The sequence below is a fragment of the Trichosurus vulpecula genome, chromosome 4, assembly GCF_011100635.1.
Source record: "Trichosurus vulpecula isolate mTriVul1 chromosome 4, mTriVul1.pri, whole genome shotgun sequence".
In the NCBI taxonomy this organism is placed as follows: domain Eukaryota; kingdom Metazoa; phylum Chordata; class Mammalia; order Diprotodontia; family Phalangeridae; genus Trichosurus; species Trichosurus vulpecula.
Window position 1 is genome coordinate 425,727,444 of NC_050576.1, and position 24,379 is coordinate 425,751,822.

At 39.1% G+C, this 24,379-nt stretch overlaps 1 protein-coding gene across 1 annotated transcript in view; it reads left to right on the forward strand.

Annotated features, from left to right (window-relative positions):
- ZKSCAN8 (zinc finger with KRAB and SCAN domains 8) overlaps positions 1–20,453 on the forward strand; it is a 43,509-nt gene extending 23,056 nt beyond the window's left edge. Inside the window, exons 4-6 of the mRNA XM_036754769.1 lie at positions 12,142–12,233; positions 12,561–12,687; positions 18,807–20,453. Coding sequence (XP_036610664.1) covers positions 12,142–12,233; positions 12,561–12,687; positions 18,807–19,765 — 1,178 coding nt within the window. The 3' untranslated portion in view covers positions 19,766–20,453. The remainder of the gene's footprint in view (positions 1–12,141; positions 12,234–12,560; positions 12,688–18,806) is intronic.
- The last annotated feature ends 3,926 nt before the right edge of the window (positions 20,454–24,379 follow it).

Genomic DNA, 24,379 nt, shown 5'->3' on the forward strand with positions numbered 1-24,379 from the left:
CTGAACAAATTCTAGAGCTACAGAACACACGAAATAACAGAGGGAAGCAGGTGTCCAGCTCAAGACGGCCTAGGTGGTTGCCGGGAAGGGTCTATTGCACAGTGCTGGGAGCAGAGCACAGCTCTGTGGGCCACACTAGGACAGATCAGGCAGAGCAGGCCATAGGGCCATGAATTGCTGAGCCGTGGCAGCTACCAGACTTCTCAACCCACAAATGCCAAAGACAACTGAGCAGGTCAGTGGGAAAACTGCTGGATCTAGGTGAGAGGAGTGCGCAGTTGGCCTTAGTCCCAGGGGTGGCAGAGGCAGTAGCAGCAGGAAGTTCCTGTGGCTACTTCCAGAACTCATACGAGCTTTAAAAGCTGCTAGGGTATTTTTACTTATGAAAACCTCTCTTTATAGACATCCCTAGTTATGTGTAATATGAAAACATAGTTATCCATATAATATAACTCACAGATGACTGTCTCACCATGAGCTTTCATTTTTGGCCTGTGTTAGAAATTCCAAAGTGTCTGAAACTGGCATTGCTACTAATTATCTTGTTGTATCCTTAAGTGTGGATGCATAGGAAATATTGAATACTATTGGATGTACTCCATAACTCAGCTCTAGAGATGAGGAAAAATTCATACGAGACATTATGTATATGGAACATTAATCAGCTTTTAACATAATTAAATTCGCATAGTATATAATCATTCAAATAGTATTTAGCAGGGAATAGCTACACTGAATAGGGCATGACAAAAGTAGAAAACACAAATAGATGTGGTGTAAGTGAACTGAAGTGCTGCAAAAAGTTTAATCAACTACATAGAATAATTTTATTTAGTACCTGCAATAAAAAACTTGGGAATTTAGGCCTTGAAAATAATTATAGGCTTCTGACGATGAGTGTGATATCATGAAAATAGTATATGAATAAGATTTGTTCCCCCAGCCAGGTGAATGTGCATTGAAATGTGAAGAGACTGGAAGTAAGAGATCTTCTAGAGGGCAGTGATCATGTATAGATTATAGTTGTGGAAATAATTCATATGATCATCTTAAAGGAAAATCTTTGAAATTGGATATTGTGGGGTAGAGATAAGGAGGAGAATTAAATGCTACTGTGAAGTTACAAAGCTGGGATCAATATAATTAAGTCCTTTGCATGTGTGATGACTTTTTGATGTGTTATCCTTTGAATGGCTATGCAGTCTGACATATCATTGAAAAGTTAATTGACTACTGAAAAACCAGTCACATTCTACTGTATGGTTTCATCTCAGAAAACTAAACTCTTTAAAATGAACATTGAAGACAATGAAATGCATGTCCCTCCTTTCAGAATAGAAGCAGAAACTTGTGTACACTATCTGACTGATTCTTGTTAGTTGGTTTTGCTTAACTTTTTTATTTTTTTGTAAGAGAGTGCTCAGTGCATGTTGTTTGAGACAGGAAGATATCTATAAATGACTAATGTTTTTAAAAAAGCTGTATGTAGCACCGGCCCTGGAGTCAGGAGGACCTGAGTTCAAATTTGGCCTCAGACCCTTGACACACTTACTAGCTACGGGACCTTGGGCAAGTCACTTAACCCCAATTGCCCTGCCTTCCCCCCTGCAAAAAAAAAGCTATATGTAAAACATATTTTAAAAAATAAGCAAAACTAAAATGAATGCTGAAAAATAAGTTAATGTTCAATAGAGTAAGAAAGAGATGTTCTCACAGCTGTGAGGTAAGTGGTTGATTGCTTGTTGTCCTTCATTTTTGAAGGGGACCAAAATGACATCACTGTGTTAGAACCAAAGTTACAGTGCATCCGACTGTGGCTGATCAGATCACTACAACCTCAGAATGCTCTACCACTGGTTGAGCACAAATGGTCCTTGTGAATATTTGTGATGGATTCTCTAAATTTGTGCATCTTGCAGTTTTTTTGAGCTACTTCAATTCTCCTTTGCTCATAGAGCACAGCACCTTCTCTGATGCAGGCACAATATGCTGGGAGGTCCTGTGCCAGTGTCTCCTGTGTTACACAATCAATTCCAGAGTTCTTAAGAGAGACTTTGAGAGTGTCCTTGTATCATTTCTTCTGACCACCATGTGAGTACTTGCCCTGTGTGAGTTCTCCATAAAATGGTCTTTTTTGGCAAGCATACAGTTTGGCAGTTCAAACAATATGGCTAGTCCATTGGAGTTATGCTTTCTGAGTACATTTTGAATGCTTGGCAGTTTAGTTTGAGAAAGGACCTCAGTGTCTGGTACCTTATCCTGCCAGGTGATCTTCAGAATCTTCCTAAGACAATTCAAATGGAAGCTATTCAGTTTCCTGGCATGGCACTGGTAGACTGTCCAGGTTTCACCGGCATACAACAATGAGGTCAGCACAACGATTCTGTAGACCTTCAATTTGGTAGTCAGTCTAGTACTTCTTCTCTGTCATACTTTCCTCTGGAGCCTCCCAAACACTGAGCTAGCTCTCGGATTGCATGAATCAACCTCATTATCAATGTTTACATCCCTGGAAAGTACACTACCAAGATAAGTGAACTTATCCACAGCATTCAAAACTTCTCCATTTGCTGTAATTGATGGTTCCACGTATGGATGGGGTGGTGCTGGCTGATGGAGCACCTGTGTTTTCTTGATGTTAATTGTTAGGCCAAAATTAGCACAGGCAGCAGAGAAATGATTCACACTTTGTTGCATCTTAGCTTCAGAGCCTGCATTGAATGCACAATCATCTGCAAACAAAAAATCATGCACCAACACTCCCTTCACTTTGCCTTGGCTTGTTACCATCTCAAGTTGAAGAATTTGCCATCAGTGTGGTAGCTAACCTTGATGTTGTGTTTGTCCTCATTGAAGGCATTTGACAACATGGCTGAAAACATCTTGCTAAAAACCACGGGAGCAAGTACACAGCCGTTTTTCATTCCATTGGTGACTGGGAAGGCATGAGAGCATTGTCCATTATCCAGAACCCAGGCAAGCATGCCATCATGAAATTGATGTATAATACTGATGACTTTCTCCAGGCAACCAAATTTTGACATAATTTTCTGTAAACCCTCTTGACTGACAGGCTTTGATCAGATTTACAAACCTTGTGTACAGACTTCTGTCCTCTTGGCATTTCTCCTAGAGTTGTCAGGCAGCAAACACCATATTGACCATTTCTCAGCCCTTTCTGAAGTTATACTGACTCTCAGGTAGATAACCATCTTCCACGTGAAGGATCAGCCTATTAAGGAGGACTCTGGCAAGAATCTTGCCAGCAATGACTAAGAGAGAGATTTCCCTGTGATTGCCAGGGACAGCCTATTTCCTTTTCCTTTATAGAGATGGACAGTGGAGGCATCTTTGAACTCCTGGGAGGATAATCTCTTGCCATATAAACTGGAAAATTTCATTCAGCTTTTGTATGAGCAGTGGACCTCCTACCTTGTAAATCTCAGCTGGAATAGAATCAGCACCAGATACTTTGCCATATGAAAGGAGCCTAATGACATTCAAAACCTCTTCTTCAGTTGGCCTCAGCTAGGGAGGGATTGACTTCAACCTGACGTAAATGATCGATGACTTCAGCATTGATTGATGACAGTCTGTTGAGAACACTATGGAAGTGTTCAGCCCATCTTTCTAGGATCATGTCCTTACCACTAATCAGTGTGAGTAGTTGAGATGCACCATAGGTCTTTGGCCCATAAAAGCCCTTTGGATTGTTATTATCAATATAAAGCTGAATTTCATCTGCCTTATTACTGAGCCAAGAATCCTGCATCTCTCTAAACTTTGCTTGTACCTTTTTTTGGATGGAATTAAATGTTGCCTTCTTAGAGATAGATGAAGTATCCTGTTGGTAAACCCTGTGGACTTCTCGTTTTTCATTTAGCAGCTTCTGAATTTCCTCATCATTTTTGTCAAACCAGTCTTGATGTCTGCGAGTGTTCTGACCCAGATGAGCGCAAATGCAGTGCTCTACACCAAATCTCTGAAATCCGTTCACTCCTTTTCTGCTCCACTGTTGCCAACTGTGTGTTGGCTCAACTTTCCCTCCAAGTTAGCAACAAACTGTTCCTGCTCAGAAGTGCTCTATTCTGTTGACATTAATTCTTCTGGTAATCATTTTGCCTTGGGGCTGCTGCTTTTGTTGAATGTGAATATTTAGCTTGGGGAAGGTAAGTCTGTGATCTGTCCAGCACTCTGTGGTCACACATTGCCTTTGTCACTCCCACTCTGTCTCTTCTCCTTACAATCATATAGTCTGTTTAATGCCATTGTTTGCTGTGAGGGTACATCCACGAAGTTTTATTGTGTTTAAGTAAATGGAAGACAGTATTAGTGATGAGAAGGCCATGAGACACACAAGTCTTCAGTAGTAAGTGACCATTGATGTTGCTGTTTCCAACTCCATTCCTCCTAAGGACTCCCTGCCATTTCTGGTATTCTGAGCCTACTCTAGCATTAAAGTCACCCAGAATTATAAGCTTTCCTCTTTTGGCACATTGATGATAAGGATCTGTAGGTCTTCGTAAATTTTTTCTTTCACCCTATTAGAGCTCATCACGGTGGGAGCATAGGCACTGATGATGGTGGTGTGGCATTTTCCTGCATGTGGCAATCACATTGTCATGAGCCTGTTCACTCCTTTTGGTAGGCATACAAGCTTGTTGACTAAATTAGTTTTGATTGCACAACTTACACCAGCTTCATAGTGTTCCCCTTCACTGCTGCCACTCAAGAAAGACACGTGTCCAGCTCTGACTTCAGTAAGCTGGCCTTCATTTGCCAGCATTGTTTCTTTTAAGGCTGCTATTTGGAGGTGAAACCTACTTTCTTTCACAACAAGAGCTGTTCGTCTTTCCAGTCTACTGGATTTTGTGTTGTCTATAAGCACACATTCTGGTGAGTGGAATCATTTTTGTAGAAGTTTTTGTATATTTTTTGTGTTTCAACTTTGGGGTAGGATGCCCACCTGCCTCAGTAGTCAGGCCAGGGTTGTGTGAGCAGACAATTTTTAGAGCATCTTTTCTAGCCCCTTAGCTGCTCAGACACTCAGGGGGCTGCTGAGTCCCACTGCTGCTTCCAATTAGAAGAAGACCCTATGGCCTAGGCTGCCTGTGTGCGGGCTTGTGACTACAACTCCCAGTTTATCCACACCTGTTGTTTCATCACTCGCCTGTCACCAGAGAACTTTGAGATAGGTAAAATGGTATGGGTGATATCTTTTTGATTCATGTGTAAATTGGATTTAAGTGAGGCAGAGTTGCATGAAGTCATCGGCCTCGCTCTCTGTTCCAGAGTCATCACAGTCCAGTGGCATAACAGAGTCAAGACAACTGGTGATGTCTTGAGATACAGTGAATGACCTTGACGTCTTCGATATCTAGCCAAGTTCTAAGCACTCCACAGCTCCTGCTTCATCTACTTCATGGCCATTGAAGCAAATTTTTCTCATCTGTTCATTCCACCAGGAGTAGTCTTCACATACTTGGGGTAGACACTCACCGATTCACCGACGGGTTTGAGACCCTTTAGTTACTTTCAACTTGGTTTAGCCCATTTGTTGAAATGGTTTACTGAGGTATAGTTGCTGTGCATGTTGTAGTTTCTTGGAGTCACATGTGAGAGGTGTATCAGGTGGGCACCAAAGGTGGAAAGTAGCCCTAAAAAGGACTCAGCAGCTCTTGCACCAGAGGTATTAGTCTTCCCCTTACACGCACTACACCCCAATTTAAATAGTAAAGAGAAGAGGAATGAATTAGGGAGCTGAGTAGAAGCTAGGGTCATAATAAAGCTGTTGCTTGAAAGGACAGGAATATCAGCTCAGACTAAGCCAGAAACTGAAAAATTAGAAGAGTCTCTTGAGCAACCAGGGAACATACTGGCACAACTCAGACTAGAACATGGGTATAAATAAGGCTGGAATTAGACTATAATATAGACTTCTTGAGGAGCCATTGTAACTAAGACCTGAGGGGAAGCACTTTGGATGGATTTAAAAAAAAAAAGTCCCACCTTAAGAAATGCATTCTTTTTTTTTTTTATTTTTAATTTATGGAATAAAACAAGCAGCTAGTACCTGAAACAAATAACACTGAACTGTTGCTTTCTGTCTATACCTTGAGACCCCTGGTAGAAAGGCTAGGTACTACATTAACTTTGTGGAAAGAGTTGATTCATTTGAAGAACAGGAAATGCTTTGATAAAACAGTAACTTACCAGGTACAGACCTTATGGATGAGGTATGAAATCATAATTAGAGAATTTCAGAATTGGAAAGAAATTGAGTGACCATCTAGTTCAAACCCTATCTTGAAAAAGTGCCCACTACAGAATAAACCAGTTGCCATTTGACCTTTGATTCAGGACCTTCCATGAGGGGAACCCTACTTCCTCCATAGTTAGCTATTCCATTTTTGCATTTTGGGGAAGGTTTTCCTTATGCTAAGCCTAAATTTGCTTTTTTGTAACTTCTCGTTGCTCCTAGTTTGACCCCTCTGTGTTCAAACAAAGTAAGTTATGTTACTTTTCCATGTAGTTGAACTCATAGATCGTGTTATCACTAGGCAAAACATCCTCAATTCCTTTAACCAATATGGAATGAACTCAAGCCCTTCACCATTCTTACTGTTTTCCACTGCATGCTTATCAGCTTGTCCATGTGTTTCCTCAACTGATGTGCCCAGAACTGAAAAGTGTAATCTGGATGTAGTCTGACTAAATCAAGCCATCATTTCCTTATTCCTGGAAGCAGCGTCTATCAATGCAGTCCATGAATGTAATGATTTTTTTTGACTGTCCTGTCATGTTATGTCCTATTGTTGGGTCATATTCAGCTTATAGTCCACTAGTTCAGGATGAATGGAGATGGATGGCCCTGAATACAGTGGAAGATCACAGTTTGACCTGAGGCAATGCCCTCAGTGATAAGGCTAGGTAAGAAAAAGGATGCAAAAAATGGCCTCTTTTACCTGGGTCCAAAAAAAAAATCAATCTGGGAGGAGAAGACCCTCAGAGAGCTTTGGGCCAGAATAGAAACAATTGCTATTTACATTCACTTCTAGCCATTCAGGGCCCAAACAGTGAGGAGCGGGGCTCGGCCTGGGTCCCACTGTTGGCCAGTTAGTAAGAGCCAGAGTGATTTGGGTTTAAGGCATGGTCCTTAAGAAAGAAATTTAGCTGGTAAAACGCAAAATATCTTGTGAGATTTCAGAGATCAAAATTTACATTCCTTTGGGCAGAGCACCCCCCAGGGCAGGAGGGAAGGAAGAGTTGGGTCCCCAGTGGGGCAGCTCCAGCCACTCAGAGAGGTTGTTGTTTGTCCTTTGTTCTCCAGATGGCTCCTGAGGAGACAGTGAAGCTGGTAACTTTGCAGAGCCCTCCCTCACTTAAGTCCAATCCATTAGCATGTCAAGGCCTCAGCTCCCTGATCTTATGGTCCCTGAAGGACAAACAACAACGCTAGCACTCTAAAACCATTAGATATTATTCAGATAGCCTATTGTCTTTAACCGTGTCTCCTCAAACTAATACTTTTATTTTTTCTTTTTTAATTTATTTATTTAATTTATTTAATATTTTTAGTTTTCAGCATTGATTTTCACAAGAGTTTGAATTACAGATTTTTTCCCCATTTCTACCCTCCCGCCCACTCCAAGATGGCACATATTATGGTTTCCCTGTTCCCCAGTCAGCCCTCCCTTCTGTCACCCCACTCCCCCCCCCATCCCCTTTTCCCTTACTTTCTTGTAGGGCAAGATAAATTTCTATGCCCCATTGCCTGTGTATCTTATTTCCCAGTTGCATGCAAAAACTTTTTTTTTTGAACATCTGTTTTTAAAACTTTGAGTTCCAAATTCTCTCCCCTCTCCCTTCCCCACCCACCCTCCCTAAGATGGCAAGCAATTCAACATAGCTATATGCTTATCATTATGTAAAACCCTTCCACAATACTCATGTTGTGAAAGACTATATTTCGCTCTTTCCTATCCTGTCCCCCTTTTTTCAGTTTTCTCCCTTGCCCCCGTCCCGTTTTGAAAGTGTTTGTTTTTGATTACCTCCTCCCTCTCTCTGTGCTCCCTTCTATCGTGCCCCCCTTTTTTATCTCCTTCCTCCTTCTTTCCTGTGGGGTAAGATACCCAATTGAGTGTGTATGTTATTCCCTCCTCGGGTCAAATCCGATGAGAGCAAGATTCACTCATTCTCCCTCACCTGCCCCCTCTTCCCTTCCTTCAGAACTGCTTTTTTTCTTGTCACTTTTATGCGAGATAATTTACCCCATTCTATCTCTCCCTTTTTCCTTCTCTCATTATATTCCTTTCCCATCCCTTAATTTGATTTTATTTTTTTAGATATCATCCCTTCATATTCAACTCATCCTGTGCTTGCTCTCTCTCTCTCTCCATATATATGTGTGTGTATGTGTGTGTATACATACATACATACATACATATATATATATATATACATATATATACACACACATATATATATGTATGTATGTATACATATTTCCTTCAGCTACCCTGATACTGAGGTCTCATGAATCATACACATCATCTTTCCATGTAGGAATGTAAACAAAACAGTTCAACTTTTGTAAGTCCCTTATGATTTCTCTTTCTTGTTGTTACCTTTTCATGCTTCTCCTGATTCTCGTCTTTGAAAGTCAGATTTTCTATTCAGCTCTGTTCTTTTCACTGAGAAAGCTTGAAAGTCCTCTATTTTATTGAAAATCCATATTTTGCCTTGGAGCATGATACTCAGTTTTGCTGGGTAGGTGATTCTTGGTTTTAATCCTAGCTCCATTGACCTCCGGAATATCGTATTCCAAGCCCTTCGATCCCTTAATATAGAAGCTGCTAGATCTTGTGTTATCCTGATTGTGTTTCTACAATACTGAAATTGTTTCTTTCTGGCTGCTTGCAGTATTTTCTCCTTGACGTGTGAGCTCTGGAATTTGGTGACAATATTCTTAGGAGTTTTCTTTTTGGGATCTTTTTGAGGAGGCAATCAGTGGATTCTTTCAATTTCTATTTTGCCCTGTGGCTCTAGAATATCAGGGCAGTTCTCCTTGATAGTTTCTTGAAAGATGATATCTAGGCTCTTTTTTTGATCATGGCTTTCAGGTAGTCCAATAATTTTTAAATTATCTCTCCTGGATCTATTTTCCAGGTCAGTGGGTTTTTCCAGTGAGATATTTCACATTGTCTTCCATTTTTCCATTCCTTTGGTTCTGTTTTAGAATATCTTGATTTCTCATCAAGTCACTAGCTTCCACTTGCTCCAGTCTAATATTTAAGGTGGTATTTTCTTCAGTGGTCTTTTGTACCTCCTTTTCCATTTGGCTAATTCTGCCTTTCAAGGCATTCTTCTCCTCCTTATCTTTTTGGAGCTCTTTAGCTGTTTGAGTTTATCTTTTTTTTTAAGGTGTTATTTTCTTCATTATTTTTTTGGGTCTCCTTTAGCAAGTCATTGACTTGTTTTTCATGGCTTCCTTGCATCACTCTCATTTCTCTTCCCCATTTTTCCTCTACTTTTCTTATTTTCCACATCCTTTTTAAGCTCTTCCATGGCCTGAGACCAATTCATGTTTTTCTTGGAGGCTTTTGATGTAGGCTCTTTGACTTTGTTGACTTCTTCTGGCTGTATGTTATGGTTTTCTTTGTCCCCAAAGAAAGATTCCAAAGTCTGAGTCTGAATCTGAGTCCGTTTTTGCTGCCTGGCCATGTTCCCAGCCAACTTACTTGACCCTTGAGCTTTTTGTTGGGATATGAGTGCTTGTAGAGTAGAGAGTATTTTGTCCCAAGCTTGAGGGGCTGTGCTGCTGTTCTTAGAGCTACTTCTACACAGCAAGCTCTGCCACACCAGCGCCACTCCTCCCCCAAGAACCACCAACCCGGACCGGACTCAGATCTAAGCTGGCTCTGCACTCACGCTCAGATCTGCCACTTAATACCTCCTGCCAGGTGGGCCTCGGACCGGAAGCAACTGCACCTGTAGCTCTGGAAGCAGCCTCAGAGCTGCATCCCCTCTGCTGCCCCCAGGGTGGTGGCTGAACCGCCAACTCCTTTCACTCTGTCCCAGTAGCTTTTCCCACTAACCTTCTCTGTTGTCTTTGGTGTTTGTGGGTTGAGAAGTCTGGTTACTGCCACAGCTCACTGATTCAGGGCACTTGGGCCTGTTCTGTCCGGCTCCTGGTTTGGTTGGTCCAGGCATGACTCATGCGGGGCTCTGCTCCGTTCCGCTCCCAGTTCCGTGCAATAGTGACCATCCTGGCTGTCCTGGGCTGGAGCCCTGCTTCCCTCTGCTATTTCATGGGTTCTGCAGTTCTAGAATTTGTTCAGAGCCATTTTTTATAAGTGTTTGGAGGGACCTGGGCGGGGAGCTCATGCAAATCCCTGCTTTCCAGCTGTCATCTTGTCTCCGCCCCCAAACTGATACTTTTGAATTTGTTTTTTTTTTTTAACTGAAGATTTATCTTAGTTAAATTTGTTTTAGGTTTCAAAGTTTGCCTGTCAAGATTTTTTTCCATCCTAAATATCATTCAATCTAGTAGGTATTCTTTCCAGCTTTATATTGTCTGTTCATTGAATAAGCCTGTGGTGCATTAGAAGGCACAGGATTCGGAATATGAGACCTGGATACATGTCCTGGCTCTGCCACTTGCTGTACTGACCTCAGACAATTCACCGTAACATTTCTAGACCCCGGTTTCCTTTCCTTTTCTTTATTTTTTTTTAAAAGAAAAAAGTTACACAGTGTTATTGGTCTGAGTAATACCCAGTTTCCTTTTCTATCGAATGAAGATGTTGGATTAAGTAGTCTGTAAGGTTCATCCTACTTCCAAATCTATGATATTTATTATCTATAACCTTATCCAAATTATTTATGAAAATGTTCAGCAGCACAGAGCCAGGCCAGAACTCTTCTAAATTGGCATGGAACCAACTCTTTGAATGAAGCTATACAGCCAGTCTGAAGCTTTCTAATTATACTGTCATTTAGACCGTGTCTCCCAGGCTTTTCCACAAGACTAGCAGAAATCTTTCTAACTATATCTGTAATATTCCTTTGCTGTACTAGTTTTAGTAATCCCTCAAAAGAGGAAATAACGTTAGTTTATACTGACCTGTAATTGACGAAACCAGGTATCTCTTTGTGATTACCACTTCTTTTCTTAGATTAAACCATTTAGCTTACTAAGAACAGAGGAAACATGACAGCTTTTATTTGAATAATTTGTGGGAAAAGGAGGTAACACTGAAGAGTTCTAACCCTGACAGAGACATAATAATAAACTCCTGAAGATTTCTTTGTGCCACAGAGAGGAACCCAGTACCTTCCTTTCTACTTCTGAGTAGACTGCACTGAAGAATAACTCAAGGATAAACACACATACACACACACACACACACACACACACACCGTGTGTGTGTGTGTGTGTGTGTGTGTGCAAATAAAATCACATGTATTAGGGAAGGTTGGTAACACACTAAGTTCAAAAAGGCAATGAGAATACCTCATCTTTTCTCACTCCTCTGCTTTTGCAGGAGAGCATGTTTAGTATTTACTCTTTATCTTTGTTAGGTCTTTTCACCATGGAATCATATGATTTCACTTAGTTATCCTTTCATTCCTAACTCAAACTACCAAATGTGAACTTCCTTGGGCAAAAGCTCTGAAGCTTGAAACTAAACTGGTCTGTGTTGATTTTGATAATAAGTTTTATAATGGGAAGTGGGCACTGGAGGTCAAAGGAGACATTTCAGAAAGCATTAGTTAAGTTACATTAGTTCTGCAGGTAGGTTCCTGGGTTAATTGGACAGTTAATCAAAGATCTGGATCCAAGAGATATTACACTGAGACACAAGTAGTAGGGGCTATTTGTCATACTTGGTTATGCTATTAATAGTAATGGAGAAGTTAAAAAAAGTTGTTTAAAGGATAAAGTGAGTTCTGTAGAGCATTCAGTTATAGAGTGGGAGAAGTCTAACACTAGTTTTAAAATATGCATTGTATCTTTTAGAAATAGAAGACACAGGTTTGAAATTGGTATGTAGTTAATTTAGGATCCTACAAGCTCCTGGTGAGGAGAGGCCTGAGGACAAGGCTAATATTGTTTATGGCTTATTTCTCTTCTCTTAGTTTTGCCCATTCCCCAGACTCCTGCTTCATCACAGAAGGGAAGCCCACGAGACCAGGAAATGGCAGCTGCACTTCTTACAGCTGGATTCCAGGTGAGCTGTGGTCTGCTCCACCCCTCATTAAGACCACATAACTGCTACTTGATTCTTTGTCATCATCCTGAACCTTCTAGTAGTTCCCACCTAGGGTATTTACCCTAAATACTTCTTCTTGGAGAGATCCATTTTGGTTTTCTGATGGTCATTTTTTCTGATTTTCTGTGAGTTTCAACCTAATAACTCTACCCATTTCATCAGATATACTCTCTCCCTTTTTGTTCTACACTGATTCTGCTGGTTCATTTCCGTACTCTGAGTTAGAGTAGTAGGCCTATACCTTATTGGGCAAAAGGCTTCAGTGGGGATTTTCTGTTGTTTCAGACTTTGGTGAAGATCGAGGACATGGCAGTATCTCTTATCCAGGAGGAGTGGGGACTTCTTGATCCAGCACAGAAAGATCTCTGTAATGATGGCAGGCCGGAGAATTATGGCCACATGTACTCCCTGGGTAAGGACCAATAGAGGATTAGCATTTTTAAAAAAATTTTTGACTTATTCATGGGATGGTAGCCAGTATGAAGGACTCAGTTGAGTTTAGGCTCAGGTAACTAAAACATTAAGACCCTGAAATAATTTGTTATCTCATCTGTTGCTCACAACAGCTTTATGAAGTAGGTGGTATTATTCCCATTTAACAGAAAAATAAGCTGAGAGAGATTAAATGACTTGCCATGAGTCTAGTAAATGTCTGAGGCAGGATTTGAACCCAGTGTTTCCTGAATCCTGAGTCTAGTACTCTAGCCACTGCCTAGCTTGCCTGCAACATGTTTTTTTTTCTTTCTTTATATATCTTTTTTAAAAATTAATGTATTTATTTTATGACACAAATATGGTACTAATACCCAAACCAGGAAGAGTCAAAACAGAGAAAGAAAATTATAGACCAATTTCCCTAATGAATATTGATGCAAAAATTTTAAATAAAATGTTAGCAAAAAGATGGCAGCAACTTATCAGGAGAATAATACACTATGACCAGGTAGGATTTATTCCAGGAATGCAAGGCTGCTTCAATATCAGGAAAACTATCAGCATAATTGACCATATCAACCACAAAACTAGCAGAAACTATATGATCATCTCAACAGATGCAGAAAAAGCCTTTGACAAAATACAACACCCATTCCTTTTAAAAATACTAGAAAGCATAGGAATAAATGGAACATTCTTTAAAATTATAAGTAGCATCTACCTAAAACCATCAACAAGCATTATTTGTAATGGGAATAAGCTAGATGCATTCCCAGTAAGATCAGGGGTGAAACAAGCATGTCCATTATCACCCCTACTATTCAATTTGGTACTAGAAACATTAGCTGTAGCAATAAGAGGAATAAAAAGAAATTGGAGGAATTAGAATAGGAAAAGAAAAAACTAAATTATCACTTTTTGCAGATGATATGATGATTTACTTAGGGAATCCTAGAGAATCAAGTAAAAAACTACTTCAAATAATAAACAACTTTAGCAAAGTTGCAGGATATAAAATAAACCCACATAAATCTTTGGCATTCCTATACATTACTAACAAAGCCTATACATTACTAACAAAGCCCAACAGCAAGAGATAGAAAGAGAAATTCCATTCAAAGTTACTGTAGACACTATAAAATATTTGGGAGTTTATCTGCCAAGACAAACCCAGGGCCTATATGAACATAACTATGAACCACTTTCCACACGAATAAAGTCAGATCTAAATAAATGGAAAAATATCAGTTGCTCATGGTTAGGCTGAGCTAATATAATAAAATGACAATTTTACCTAAATTAATCTATTCAGTGCCACACCAATCAAACTACCAAAAAATTATTTTATATAGCTGGATAAAATAATAAAATTCATCTGGAAGAACAAAAGGTCCATAATATCAAGGGAATTAATGAAAAGAAATGCTAAGGAAAGTGGCCTAGCCATACCAGATATTAGACTGTATTATAAAGCAGCAGTCATCAAAACTACTTGGTACTGGCTAAGAAATAGAGTGGTGGATCAGTGGAATAGGTTAGGTACACAAGATGCAGTAGTCAATGACTATAGCAATCTACTCTTTGATAAACCCAAAGAATCCAGCTTCTGGGCTAAGAATTCACTATTCCACAAAAACTGCTGGGAAAATTGGAAAATGGTAGGGCAGAAACTGGGCATAGACCAATGTTTTACACCATATACCAAAATAAAGTCAAAATGGGTTCATGATTTAGGAATAAAGTCTGATACTATAAGCAATTTGGGAGGTCAAGGAATAGTTTACCTGTCAGATTTATGGAAAAGAAAAGAATTCATGACACAAGAGGTAGAGAGCATTACAAAATGCAAAATGGATAATTTTGATTATGTTAAATTGAAAAGTTTTTGTATAAAAAAAGCCAATGCAACAAAGATTAGGAGGGAAGCAGAAAATTGGGAGAAAATATTTACAGCCAGTGTCTCTGATAAGGCCTCATCTCTAAAATATGCAGGGAACTGAGCCAGATTTATAGGAATACAAGTCATTCCCCAATCGAGAAATGGTCAAAGGATATGAACAGGCAGTTTTCAGAGGAAGAAATTAAAGATATCTATAGGCGTGTGAAAAAAATGCTTGAAATCACTACTGATTAGAGAAATGCAAATCAAAACAACTCTTAGGTACATCTCTCCTGTCAGATTGGCTAAAATGACAAAACAGGAAAATGATAAATGCTGGAGAGGATATGGGAAAATTGGAACATTGTTACATTGCTGGTGGAGTTGTGAACTGATCCAGCCATTTTGGAGAGCAATTTGGAACTATGCCCAAAGGGCTATAAAAATGTGCATACCCTTTGACCCAGCAATACCACTTCTAGGGTTGTTTTCCAAAGAGATCACACAAATGGGAAAAGGACCCATATGTACAAAAATATTTATAGTGGCTCTTTTTCTAGTAGCTAAGAATTGGAAATCAGGGGGATGCCCATCATTTGGGGAATGGCTGAACAAGCTGTGGTATATGAAGGTAATGGAATACTATTGTGCTATAAGAAATGGGGATGATACGGACTTCATAACGACCTGGAAAAACTTACACGATATAATGCTGAGTGAGCAGAGCAGAACCAGGAGAACATTATACACAACCACAGATATATGGATTCTGTGAAGACTAACCCTGACAGACTTTGCTCTTCTCAGCAACACAAGGTGCAAAGACAACTTCAAAGGACTGACGATAGAGAACGCTATCTACATCCAGAGAAAGAACTATGAAGTATGAATGTGGATTGAAGCACACCTTATGCTTGCCTTTTTTTCTCTCTCTTTTGTTTTTGTTTTGGGGGGTTGTTTTTGGTTCTGTTTCTTTTTTCTCATGATTCATTCCATTGGTCATAATTCTTCACAACTTGACTAGTGTGTAAATAAGTTCAGTGTGAAGTTATACGTAGAAGATATATCAGATTCCATGCTGTCTTGGGGAGGGAAGGGGGGAGGGGGGAAGAAAATCTGGAACTCAAAATTAAGTAGAACTGAGTGTTGTAAACTAAAAATAAAAAAAAAAGAAAAAAAATTAAATTTCTCCCCCTTTCCCTCCTCCCCCCAAGATGGCATGCAATCTGATATAGGTCCTACATATTAAATTCATATTAAACATATTAAATTCATATTAAACATATTAAATTCATATTAAACATTTTCACATTAGTCATGTTGTAACGAAGAATTAGAACCAATGGGAGGAACCACGAGAAAGAAGAAACAAAAAAAAGAGAACAAATAATATGCTTCAATCTGCATTTAGACTCCATAATTCTTTTCCTGGATGCAGATAGCATTTGCCATCATGAGTCTTTTGGAGTTGTCTTAGATCCTTGCATTTCTAAGAAGAGCTAAGTCTATCAAAGCTTGTCATAGCACAATGTTGCTGTTACTGTGTACAGTGTTCTCCTGGTTCTGCTCACTTCAGTCAGCATCAGTTCATGTAACTCTTTCCCAGTTTTTCTGAAGTCCACCTGCTCATCATTTCTTATGAAACTGTTATACTATTGTATTCCATTACATTCACATACCACAAGTTGTTTAGCCATTCTCTCAATTTCCAATTCTTGGCCACCACAAAAAGAGCTCCTACAACATGTTCTTGCTCTCTTATTCCAAAGGACATTTTTTTACTTTTGGTTGGACTCTATATGTTTCGAAAAAAATAAATTTCTGGTTTTTTCCATTAGTTCTTACTTTTCCCATCTTCTCAGTTCTCCGACAGATACCCGATATACAGATTTCAAATTTTATTTAATATTGTTTCTCCTTTTTTTTTACCTTTTTAAACCAGATTTCGCATTTTTCCATTCTTACTACCTTTGCTAGATCTTCTTACCATAAATAACCCATTCAATTCCGCTTAGCAACTCTCCTTTCATTCCTTCAATTCCTCCTCCATTCCTTATTCAAACCACAGTCCAACTTATACTTTTTCTCTCTTGAGCCTTTTACCAGTGTTAAGATCATAGATTTAGAATGAGAAGGGGTCTTAGGTAATTTAGTTTAATTCCATAATTTTATAGATGAGGAAACTGAGGCTAAGAGAAGTTAAATGACTTGCCCAAGGTCACACAGATAATTGGAATTTGACTACAAAAGCAGTTTTCTCTCTTCTGCAACATTCTGCTTCCCGTTGGGATCAGGGTTAAGAAAGATTGGAAAATAGGGAATCCAAGTCACTCCATAAGTGTATAGGTAAAAAAAAAAATGTATAAGATGATGGAGTGACAACGATGCTGCATTTTGAGTCAGGTGACCTGGGTTTGGATTCTGGCTCTGCTCCTTAACTACCTGTGTGACATCGAAGGAAGGAAGGAAATCAGTGCCTACCATGTAGCATTCACTTTGGTTCCCACAACAAGTCTGTGAGGCATTATTCCCATTTTACAGATGAGGATGGTGAGGCAGGCAGGATAATTGACTTGACCGACATCACACAGTTAGCATCTGAGGCTGGATTTCACCTCAGTGCTCTAACCATGGCACCACCTAACTTTTGATAAAATAATTTCCTTCATTCCTCACCTTATCTATAAAACTAGGGGTTTGGCCTAGATGACTGATTAACTTTACAAGCCATTCGACCTCTAAATCTATGATTCTTTGCCCAAGCCTCATTATTTAGCTCATGGGTACCATCTACTATCTTTTTTCATTATTCAACTTAAGTTAAAAATCACGGGCTGTAGGGGCTGAAAAGGATTCTGAGATTATCTAACTTATTCCCTCATTTTATAGGTCAAGAAACTGAGGTCCAAGGAAATGAAGTGAATTACCCAGTCACATAACTCAAGTGACTCAAATCCAAGTATCTTGTCTATATAACAGCCATTTTTCCTTACTCCTTTGCATTGCTTTTGGAAAATAGCACCCAGCATTTTTTTAGGGTTTATTAGTTTGAAAGAGTTTGTGACTAGACACTAGAGAAGACGTACAATAATATCTTAAAGAGGAAACTCACAGAGCTCTCAAGAATGAATGAATCCTGCTCCTATATGCCAGCTATGAGAAATAGGATCATCTTTTAGTTTCCCTTTTCTTCCTCTTCCTTGTGGAATGGCTTTTGTCAAGACTTGTTCTTAATGAAAAGTTAATTCTAGTTTTCTTTGTGTATTTGATCTTGCAGGGCTGTTTTATAAGTCTGCCTCTCCAATCTGCTTCTTTCAACCCTCAAGTCTGAGAGTAGAGACCTAGGACTTGAGACAGACAACTCTTTTCTGTAGTATCCCCAGTTCAACTTATCTTCATGGGCCCAGACTTCTCTCACAGTAGACTTACCAAGTTGCATTGTAGCAATTGGTTCTGTCTTATGTGGTTATGTTGCTTTTATACATTTTGCACTAGTTTGGCACCAGTCCCTGTACTTCCAGAAGTCAGAGTCTTGAGGGAAAACCTCCATGCCCCTTCTGGGCTTCCAGCTTGAGCTTCCCTCCTAGACCGATGATCTCTGCTAGTCTGACCATACACTTTTTTGGTGGCTTGACCCCTAGCTCCCCACTTCTTGTCAAGAATCAGATGGCACATTCCTCCAAGAGCCTGTGAACACTGGCTGCTTAAAGACTTCAAACCCCAACCTGGCTGCATTGTTCTGAGCATGCTGAACATACCTTTTGCCACCATCTATCCACTGTTCCTTTCAAGGGAGTGGTTTATTAGACTCCACTTTACAGTTAGAAAACATTCTTAAACAGTACACATTAACAGAGCATCTTTCATTTTTCCAGACTCTTCCCATTCTCCTCTATCCCCTTCATGCTAAAATGAGAAAGATAAGATCTAGAAGAAGCATTAGGAATGGGTAAATACATAGAATTACTTTTGTCATTTTCTTTAATTAACTCTGGCTGGGAGCTTTGTCCTCCCTGTCTGCTAACTCTATATCACTGTTGTCCCCTGGTATTTTTACTTGAACCCTGGTACTTAATTTCCTGTATTGTGATGCCATTTTGCTGTCAAGCCCTGGACTCCTAATACATGTGCCATTTGAATTTTCCTATTCCTCTTCTAACAATCTTTTCTGCCCTCTCAGGGTGTAGATGCTATTTGCTTTCTTTGGTGTGTTTCAGGTGGTGAGACCAGGAGTGAGAACAAGGATTTAACTCAAAAACAGGTAATATCTGCTGAAACGGAACCAAATGGAGAAAGAACTGCCAAACGCAATGGGAATGTTCCTGAGAGCATTGACCATGGACAAGCTAGTGAATATACAGGCAGGTTAGACCGACGGCGAGGAAACCCTACCACCGGAGAAAGACGACATAAATGTGAGGAATGTGGGAAGAGCTTTGCCCAAAGTTCAGGCCTTGTACGACACTGGAGAATCCACACTGGGGAAAAACCATATCAGTGTAATGTGTGTGGTAAAGCCTTCAGTTACAGGTCAGCCCTTCTTTCACATCAGGATATCCACAACAAAGTAAAACGCTATCATTGTAAGGAGTGTGGGAAAGCCTTTAGTCAGAACACAGGACTTATTCTACATCAGAGAATCCACACTGGAGAGAAGCCCTATGAATGTAATCAGTGTGGGAAGGCTTTTAGTCAGAGTGCAGGCCTAATTCTACATCAGAGAATCCACAGTGGGGAAAAACCCTATGAATGTAATGAATGTGGGAAAGCTTTTAGTCATAGTTCTCACCTTATTGGACATCAGAGAATCCACACTGGGGAGAAACCCTATGAATGTGATGAGTGTGGAAAAACTTTCAGGAGGAGCTCACACCTTATTGGCCATCAGAGAAGCCACACTGGGGAGAAACCCTACAAGTGCGGTGAATGTGGGAGAGCATTCAGTCAGAAGTCAGGTCTTATTGAGCATCAAAGAATCCACACAGGAGAGAGACCCTATAAATGTAAAGAATGTGGGAAAGCTTTCAATGGGAACACAGGCCTTATTCAACATCTGAGAATCCATACTGGGGAGAAACCTTATCAGTGTGGTGCATGTGGAAAGGCCTTTATTCAAAGGTCAAGTCTTATTCGACATCAAAGAATACACAGTGCAGAAAAATCTGAATCCACATAATATGTATGAAAGCTTTCAGTTACAATTCAGGCATTATTCAACCATTAGAAAATTAAATGCCATCCCTCAGAGCCTAAAACAGTGCTTTGCAACTAGTAGGGTGCTTAATAAATGTTTGTTGAATTTGAATTGAAACTACACTGGAGAGAGTCCCTATCATTGTAGTAAATGAGTGAATAGTCATTGTAATAACCTTATCTAGCGTCTAGTATCATAGAATCCACATGCTATAGCTACATTATACTAGCTCTTCAGAAAAAGTTGGGCAAAATTTACTGATATTTTGGTCCTTTATATGGGATAAAGCTTTTAAGTTGCTGTTTATCCTCTGAAATTGGAAAATGTGTTTGAATAAGCTGCTTATTTACCACCCAAGGAATTGAACTATGTTCTAGCTAAGTGGCTGTGGATTTGAGAGCTGCTACTACTTTCACCACTGCATTTTATCTTTCCCATTATTATCCTTCATATATTCTTTATTGAAATTACTGTCATGTCCCTAATTGGATGTCATGAGGCTTCATGAAAATCTTCTAGCTTTATAATACCATAGGAAAATTTTGAAAATACTTCATCCTGTCATGCTAATATATTCGCATTTTATTGTAAATGTTTCTGTGATTGTCTCCACTGTTTGTGAATTCTTTATTGCTATTTGAATTTAGAATGCTACATTTTAAAAACCATACCCAAACGGTCTTTCTTTTTGTCATGTCATTTTGTTGACTCCTTTGGATACACAAATGATATTTATGTCCATTGCTTTTGGTGAAGGAGGTGAAAGCAAAGTAATGATGGTAGGAGTAATGTAGAAAAATAGGTGAGCAGAAACTTTTGCCTAGTTTTTCTGTCAAAGTTCAGTTACTATATTTTATAGCTCCACCTGCTTTATACAGTACCATCTACCTATTCTAAACCTTGGTACAGATCCATACTATACAACCCTCAGAATGCCACAGATTGGGAAAAACAGAAGCTCGAGATAAAATATATCTAAAGAATATATACATTTCTTCTGGGCCATTGTTTTTTTTTTGCTCATTCTCTCTCTGTCTCTCTGTCTCTCTCTCGTTCTCTATTATCCAGTTTGTTAATTGGGCTGTTTGTCACTACCCTGGATTCAGCCTCCATAAATGACATAAGCACCTGGTACATACTATCCTTTTTTGCTTTGTTTCTGGCTATTAACTTCTGTGATTTCAGCATCTGTTTTGATAACTCAGGCATAACTTCAGTTTTTAAAGGTCCTTTCTCTCCTGGACTATATTGTCCTCCATCTAGACTGTACATCAGGCAGACCGACCACTGGGGACACACCATGAGCTTGATGATCATAAGTCACTGCTCACTGAGGTTTCCAGGATGTAAGGTATAACTATAAAGTGATAAGGTTGATATTTTAAATTACCATACCAGAAATCAGGAACAATGATATTGTTACTCTTCAAGATTTCCTTGGAATTCCTTACTTGTAGTTAGCTTCAGAGCCAATTTAAAAGTCATGCAAGAAACTCATGCCTATTACTCATAGTTACAACTCAAATTTTTTTCTAAAATTTTATTTTCCAGTTTGATAATCCCTTTATTAGTAGCTTGGATACAGACTTCTCTGGATTATTTTTGAAAACCAGATACCATCAATCAAAAGATTTTCCACCTGTGAAGATATTAAAAAATCATGTGATCTGGGATCTGAATGTGATTCCAAAGGAATCCCAAGAATGCTCTGAGCATTTACTTGGTTGGAATGATTATAAGGTCTTCTAATGTAACTACTGTCAAAGGATAACAGTCATTTAGAAGTATGAGAGAAGCAGTGTGGAATAGTAGATAGAATGCTGAACTTGTAGTCAGGAAAACTTAGCTGCAAATCAAGTCACAAGCAATTATATGTGACTTAATCAGTTCCCTTGGACTTATCTACTACATCATAGATGAGTTGTAATCTGTGGTAGTGGAAGGGAGTTTTCCTTCTAAAACATGAGTTCCCTACTTACACTGACAAAATCAGATTCACATCTATGTGTTTTTTTTAATCTCATCACCTTATATATGTTATAGTAGATCAAACCCCCTCCTTTCACCCTGCCACCCATTAAAATCTCCTCCATGTGAGGAGCTTTATGGCACCCTTCCTTAATTAAATTTCCCCTCACCAAACTGTGTTTGAATGTTATATTCAATCTCAGCCCATATTACTTGCCTTCTACACTGGCCCTTCTCCATTAGTCATCCAACACCTCGTTATCAATACTTTGAGCCCTTCCTCACTTTACTTCTCTTAGTCCATTACAATACTAATGCTAGTCCCAGATTGAGCTAATCTCCAGCCATAGATAATCCCATAGAAAACTCCTTTCAGACACATACCTGTTAGAAAATTCCAGAACCAAGCCTACTATAGATTCTTATTCTTTTTATTCTTATTCTTCTTCCTTAGTTTCTTTAAGATATAGATTTTGCTTAGGACATATTTTGTGCACACACATGTTCCGTAGGGTGAGATTTCTGATGGACAGTAAAAACATCTTTGATATGGGCTCTATCATGTCTCCCTCTCCTTTTCATTTATTCAACAAACATTAATTTATGTGCCTTCTGTGAGGAGACCTCTTTACTAGGTTCTAGGAGAGATTAAAAAAATGTTTAAAAACAGTACTTGCCTTCATGGAGCTTACATTCTAAAATGTTAACAGTTATAGTTGTGGGATCTCAGAGTTGGAAAAGACCCAGGGGCCATCTTCAATCCATACTTGACTAATAGTGCTTTTTAAAACATTCCCAAGAAGTGATCATACAATCTATACTTGATATCCACTAGTGAATAATCTACCTCCTCAGACAGGCACTCCACTTTTAGATAGGTTTAATTGGTGGGAAGTTTTTTCTTGTTACAAACCTAAATCTATAGGTTCTGACCATTGACATAGTTCTTCACACTAAGATCAAGCAGAAAATGTCTAATGACTCTTGTACCTAACAGCCCTTCGGATATTTGAAGATAAGTATCATGATCTTTGACTGATTACTAACAGTGACTGATCACCCCTATCGGGCAGTTTTTTCTAGTTATCTTCTATGTGTAGTTATTTGAAACAGATGACTTGAAGTCAGAACAACTAAGAGCTTTCTTAATGTATTCTTAATTAGAATGTCAAATTAGACATTCATCCTTTATTCACCTTGGCAGAAAAAAATAGAAGCAAAATAAGAATTAATGAATTTATCCTTTCCATTCCTTTTCATCATCATCTAATCCACTCCAAGACTAGGCCTATTCCTTCTTTGATACTCCAGTAAAGCCTAGAAAATATTTTGTTTCCTACTTAGCTAGTAGCTTATTATGAGCTTTAGTCCTCCAGACACTATACTTTTTAGCATCATGCCATGTTGTTTATTCATCCTGTTTTCTACCAAAGCTAATCCACATTGCCTCTTTAGACTCACTTTACTCCTTGAAATTATTGTGTGTGTGTGTCTGTCTGTCTGTCTGTCTTCAGAGTTTCTTTGAGACCTTCCCATCCTTTTTGGGTTTACCCTGTGGAACTTGGGCCACGGAATTCTTCCTGTTCTTTCTTTGAACCTTTCAAAATCTGCCAAAATATAGAGTGCATTTTAAACTTCTTGGCTATCTTCTTCGCTGTCATAAATTCTAAAATGCTTCTTATTGTTTCTTTGTTGATAAGAATGAGGTCCAAAATAGTGGTGTCCCAGTTTCTCTGTGTCCTTCCTCCCTCTCCCTATTTAGGCAGTAAGAGAACTCCAGCAGATATGTAGAAAATCAGAATCCTGAATCACGTTATTATGTTCCCATGTTCTCTTTCTTGAGCTCCTTATCTATCTCTCCTCCTCCTGTCCAGGTGGTATAGGCATGACAGGATTACTGCTGTTTCTTCCTCTCCTGATCTTCACCCAGATGCTCTCAAGTTTTCCCACTCTGGTTTCTAGAGATCCTCATACAAGTGTATCCTCTTCATATTTAATGCTGCTCTTCCCCCTTTTAATCTCTTCTGTTCTTTTTCAAGTAAGGCATTCTAGAACCATAGTCCAGGCATAGGTCTCAGGCCACAAAATCTTTCATTAGGGTCTCTAGTTGACTTTGCTCTTGAGACCATGCTTAAATTTTGCTTCCTGTGAATTATTCTTTCTGTGTTAAAATTGCTGCTCTCTTTTGGTGTTTTGGTTTGTAAAAGAACTTAAGCAGTTTTTTCCCTCCCTTTTTTAGTTTAAAGTTAATTCTCCTACTTCCCCATTCAACCACCAACACTCATGAGGTACAACTGCTTTTCCAAAATCACTTGTTTTTTTCTTACAACAATATATTAAAATCATAATATTTTGAAGCTGTTAGGAATGGATTACTCATTTTACAAGTGAGGAATCTGAGATCCACAAAGGTTAAGTGCCTTGCCACCCAACAAAAATTACATTTCTTTGCTTTACTTTTAGGCTAAGTCTTGGGTCTTTGTGGAGATGGCGTGAAAAAAACAAATTTTATTATTTTGTATTTCTCCATTAAGAGGAAATACGCAGAGCATAAAATACTGTGGGAGTTTAGGAGAGTAACTGCATAAATAAAGCAATTACCTTAAAGTATCTAATGTTCCTCTCAGT